The sequence below is a fragment of the Phalacrocorax carbo genome, chromosome 25 (genome assembly GCF_963921805.1).
Source record: "Phalacrocorax carbo chromosome 25, bPhaCar2.1, whole genome shotgun sequence".
NCBI classification, from domain to species: Eukaryota; Metazoa; Chordata; class Aves; order Suliformes; family Phalacrocoracidae; genus Phalacrocorax; species Phalacrocorax carbo.
The window spans coordinates 6628162-6633321 of NC_087537.1; the positions used below are offsets into that span (position 1 = coordinate 6628162).

At 57.5% G+C, this 5160-nt stretch overlaps 2 protein-coding genes across 2 annotated transcripts in view; one reads left to right on the top strand and one right to left on the bottom strand.

The window, feature by feature from the left end:
* LOC135317201 (feather keratin 1-like) overlaps positions 1–160 on the top strand; it is a 506-nt gene extending 346 nt beyond the window's left edge. The window contains exon 2 of the mRNA XM_064473051.1: positions 1–160. Coding sequence (XP_064329121.1) covers positions 1–160 — 160 coding nt within the window.
* A 4134-nt stretch (positions 161–4294) lies between these two features.
* Positions 4295–4600, bottom strand: LOC135317391 (feather keratin 1-like). The gene has a single exon (XM_064473692.1). The coding sequence runs from the start codon at positions 4598–4600 to the stop codon at positions 4295–4297; it is 306 nt and encodes a 101-aa protein (XP_064329762.1).
* Between the last annotated feature and the right edge of the window lie 560 nt (positions 4601–5160).

The following is a 5160-nucleotide window of genomic DNA, read 5'->3' on the forward strand; positions in this document are numbered from 1 at the left end:
CATCCTCAGCTCCTTCCCACAGAGCACCGCCGTGGGATCCTCCACCTCCGCTGCCGTTGGCAGCATCCTCAGCTCTCAGGGAGTGCCCATCTCCTCCGGGGGCTTTGGCCTCTCCGGCTTTGGCAGCCGCTACTGTGGGAGAACGTGCCTCCCCTGCTAAAGCTGCTGGCGATGGCCCTGGGGAAGGCCCCCAGGGACCCACAAGATGGGACCGGACTGGCGACGCAGCACCCGCTTCTTGCTTTCAGAGGGGCTGAGCCATGCCAACACCCCTTGCAGAAGTACAGGGTCAGCATGGGCTCTCGGAAAGCATAGTGCATGCCTGCCTTTCCTCTCTTCCACTCTCTCCTTTCCCTCCCGGGTCCTTGATCTCCCGTGCTCCCCGTGGCTCTGAGCCCCACAAAGCCAGCCTAGGGAATTCCTGCTGGCTCTGCTCCCTCCGTGGGGCAGGCAGATGGACACCTGGCAGGATCTCTGCTGCAGCTGTGGGGCGCAGGCTGCCATCTGCCCCTGGTGCTCCCTGCACCAGGACCAGCACTCAGAACGACCTCAGTTCCCTCTCCTGCCTCATTAAAGTTCTGCTGCATCCCCGCCTTTGTCTCTGTGTCATTCTTCTCCCTGCAGATGCTCTCCCAAGATGCCCAAGGGCAGATATGTTGCTCGGGGCTGGTTCTGGGAGGGGGTTGTTGGGGATGGTAATGCAGTGATTGCTAACACAGGCTTGCTTTGAGTATTGTTTGGCACACGTAGGGTGACCCTCTGCTTTCTAAACTTCTCCGCCTATCTGGGGCGGGAAGAGTTACCTGACACACTTTAATGACCGTAGCTGCTTCAGAGACGATCTTAGGTCTCTCACCAAAGCATTCTCTTCTCCACGCTCAGCAAACCCCACACCCTCTGCCTCTCATCCCCAAGCAAGGGCTCCAACCCTCTCACTCTCCTGCCCACCCTCCGCTGAACCCATTCCGTTTGGTCACGTCCTTCTTATCTTGCAGCCCAAAACTTGAACTAATGTTCTAGATACTGTCGGGCTGGTGCTGAGCCGAGTGGGGTCATCACTCCTAACGATCTCCTGGCTACACGCCTACTCACGCAGTCCAGGATGTTGATGTCAGCCGCCCTTCATGTCTGGGAACAGTCCTGAGAGTTGAGTTTCACCTGTTTTAATGGGGTTACCAAAAAAGCACCTCTTCCTGGCCCTGCTCTTGGGCTGTTGCTTGTCAGAGGGCGAAGGAGATGTGAGGTGACATGGCTGGTTACTACCAAGACAGATGCTGATCGCGGCTCTACCCACAGTGCTATTGTTGGCCATGATGTCATACAGCATGCCACAGCTCTTTTGTCAATTCTGGTCAGCCGTTTGGGGGTCATTTCCTGCTTGAGCCTCCTCCCCCAGCACAGCAGCAGCCAGGGCACGAGCGATTGCTACCCCTTCCCACCTGACTCCTCCCCTCCCCACCTGGCCACTTCCCAGCAGCTTGTGGGGCTGCTGCCCTCCCAGGGCTTCCCGCAGCCCAGGCTCCTCAAGCGACATCAGCAGTGGCCACGCGTCCCTTCCTCAGCAAGTGCACTGAGGCCCAGAAGGCACGGCTGCGCAGAGGTCCAGCAAAGCAGGGCCTGATGGCCAGGGGCTCTGGAGGACTCATGGATGACTTCCTCTCCATGACAGTGACGGTGGCCCGAAGGGGCCCGCTGCCCTGGGTCCCACCCTCCCCGCCTTTTGCAAAGAGCAAAGGCTCCCCATCTGCCCTACGCACCTCCAGCGCAACGCTCTCCTCACCCTTGGTGCTGCGGTGTCCGTAGACGGGAGGACCACGCTGCGGCAGTTAGCAATCGTTCTTGTGGCGGGTTGACCTTGTCTGGCTGCCAGGTGACGGGGATACAGGTGTTACCTCATTAATCACATCCATAAAGATGTGATGACAGCCACCCTGCCATCGTACTCCCAACAAACACCTCTCCTGGGCAGGTCCGTTGCCCTTGCTTCGTTTCATGGCCAATCCACCTCTAAGAAGAATCAGCATTATTCTTTTGCCCTTCCCTAACCCTTCTTCTGCTTTCTTGCCCCCGGATAATGGGGTAACTGAGCTGCAGCTCAACTGACAGCCTTCTTGCACGGCCCCTTATTAGCAGCGGCCTTCCCCGCTGTGTGCGCACGCAGGTTTCCGGCTCAAAGGTGGGCTCAGCATCCCACTTCCCCTGGTCATGCAGGAAGATCCAGAGAGGGCCACGTGACCCGGCGCGGGGTCTTCCTTTCCCCCCTGACCACAGCAGGAGCAGACTGGCTCTGTGGGGCACCCCTCACAGCTGAGGTGCCGGCCTGTGGGGACAAGGAGGGAGAGAGATTTTCTTCAACATTTCAGAGGCAGCAAGCTGCTCTCTCCACAGTTGGTGTATCCAAACCGGGGCAGTGCAGTGTTGCCAAGCTGTTAGAATATGCCACTGGTGCATTGCGGACCACCTTTTTCACATGGCCCGTATACACGGGGCATTCTCCAGACCTTTGGAGACCTCCTTGTCATCCAGGTCACCGTAGACGATGACCAGCACCGCCTCTTTTCCAATTCCACTGTCAACCCCCCACTCCCTAGCGAGGCGCTCAGCCTGTTGGGCTTCCTTACCTTCCAGTTCCTGACTGTTGGCCCTGCTCTTCCAGCATCGGAGTTGCCAGGCAGTGATCCGCTTTCCTGGCTGCTGCCTGTAATCTTTCCACATCTCCCAAAGTTCCCTTGAGGTCAGGGACCGGGTACTTCCCGTCTCTTGAGTGATTTCTCTCACTTCTCCCTCCCACTTCTTTGCTGAAGGACCAGCTTACCCATCAGACTCTTTGTCCCCCTCACTCCCTTCCTAATGGACGATATGGTCCGGTTCACCTCCCTGCCCACTATTTCTTTTCCACTACTGGAGCAATTACTCGAGGTGGTGTTTGGGTCCCGATCTCAACCATGGATGTCTCAGACGTGCTTTGGGTCTCTGCCTCAACTACCGCGTTCTTAGATGTAGTTTGGATGCCCGGCTGAACCGTGACATTCTCAGAGAGGTTTGGGTCCCTCTCTTACACACTGTCCTCTGATAGTACTGAATCGTGGCTCGATAGGCACAGGTCAAGCTCCAACACAGTGCTAAAAGCAGCTGGTTTTCAGGCAGCTGCCGCCCACGGACCGGCCACCTCAGGGCATCTTTCACTGTCACCGCACCCAGAAATTGTCTCCTCGTACGCCAGCATGACACCACATTCCACAAACCCCACGTTAAGGCAACAGTGTTAGTTAGTAGTTTTAAACACCTCGCGTCAAGGAGAGGGAGGACCTCGGGAGCCTGTGTAACCAAACAACCCACATCAGTCCCGCATGGGAAGAGGGAGGTGTGTTCCCGCACCCTCTCCACAAGGCAGCTCTGCCCAGCACAGGAAGGGCATCCATGCCAGGGCAAAGCACATAGCCTTTGGTTCTAGGAACATGTGCCCAAGCTCAGGCAAGGAAAGAGATAAGCGGTGCACCAAGCGAACACCCTCCCTCCCCTGCGCAAACGCCTGCTAATTAGGAACTACTACAGCTAGAGCATGCTCAGATCAAAACTGCCAATGTCTTGAGACCCGTGTTGAACGCCAGAAAGGCTGCGGGGAGTTGGCCTCGTCTGGCCGCCAGCTGCCCACCAAGACACTCTATCCTTCCGTGTCCTCAGCGAGACACGGGGCAGAAAATAAGGAGAAAACTTTGTGGCTTGGCATAAAGGCGGTGTAATGAATAAAGGCAAGTCCCACGTGCATAAGCAAAGAAAAGCACTGCTCAGCAGAAGGCAAAACATTTCTGTGTTCCCAGGACCCTTCTAGCTACACCTACAAAGCACAGCGCTATGAAGGCTCTTATGGGGACAGTTAATTCCATCCCCGTCAGACGCAACACAATTGTGATAACAACCGTTGCACAAGCATCCCAAAGACCACCCTGCGAGAATGAGCAGGGAGCAACATCTCTCTCCCTGGGCATCATGGGAGAGATTCTACAGAGGAAAGGATGACACAGAGGCATGGACTGGGATGCAGCAGAACTTTAATGAGGCAGAAGAGGGAACTGAGGTCGTTCTGAGTGCTGGTCCCAGCGCAGGGAGCACCAGGCTCAGATCGGAGTCTTCGCCCCACGGCTGTGGCCGAGACCCTGCCAGGTGTCCATCTGCCTGACGGGCTGCCGGTGTGGCTCAGCCCTTCTGAAAGCAACCAGCCGACCCTCCATCCGCACTCCAGTGCCATCTTGTGGGTCCCTGGGGGCCTTCCCCAGGGCCATCGCCAGCAGCTTTAGCAGGGGAGGCACGTTCTCCCGCAGTAGCGGCTGCCCAAGCCGGAGAGGCCAAAGCCCCCGGAGGAGATGGGCACTCCCTGAGAGCTGAGGATGCTGCCAACGGCAGCGGAGGTGGAGGATCCCACGGCGGTGCTCTGTGGGAAGGAGCTGAGGATGGGGCCGGGCAGGGTCACCACCACGGGGGAGGGCTGGATGACGACGGTGGAGTCCTGGCACTGCCTGACACAGGGCTCATTGCAGCTGTTGGCCAGCGGGGTCGGGCCGCAGGGCGAGCAGGGCAGGCACGGGTTGTAGCAGGACATGTCTCGGGGCGGGAGGTGCACCTGTGAGAGTGGGCAGGGGGAAGCAGAGCATGAGGGGTGGGTGGGTGGGTGAGGAAACAGCCTGTCGCCCCAGGACGATGAGGAATACCATTTCCCTCAGCCCAAAAGAGCTCCAAGAAGAACGACTAAACCCACATAGCACCAGCCCAGCAGACACCTCAGCCCAGCCTCTCTCGAAGCCACACCATCCCTCTACGGTGGCATGGGGACTGAAGACACAGCAGGGGAAAAAGAGACAAGTGTGGGCTGAGAAATCCCACAGTAGGAAAAGGAGGAGGCAGCTGAGAAAGACAGGAAAGGGCTTCAGCTCACCTTGTTCCCAAGGAAATCGAGGCGAGAGGAGTGGGTGAGAGAGCGACGGGAAGGGCCTGCTTTTATACTGCTCCTGCACTGCCCCGGGCCCTCAGTCACTGCACGCGGGCAGTAATTTTCCAACAGACTCACCTCCAGAGAAAAATATCCTACCTGATGGCACAGGCTGTGTTTTGGTTTACGTCAAGCCTGCCATTTTATTTCCTCATTTCTGACATGACCATTAG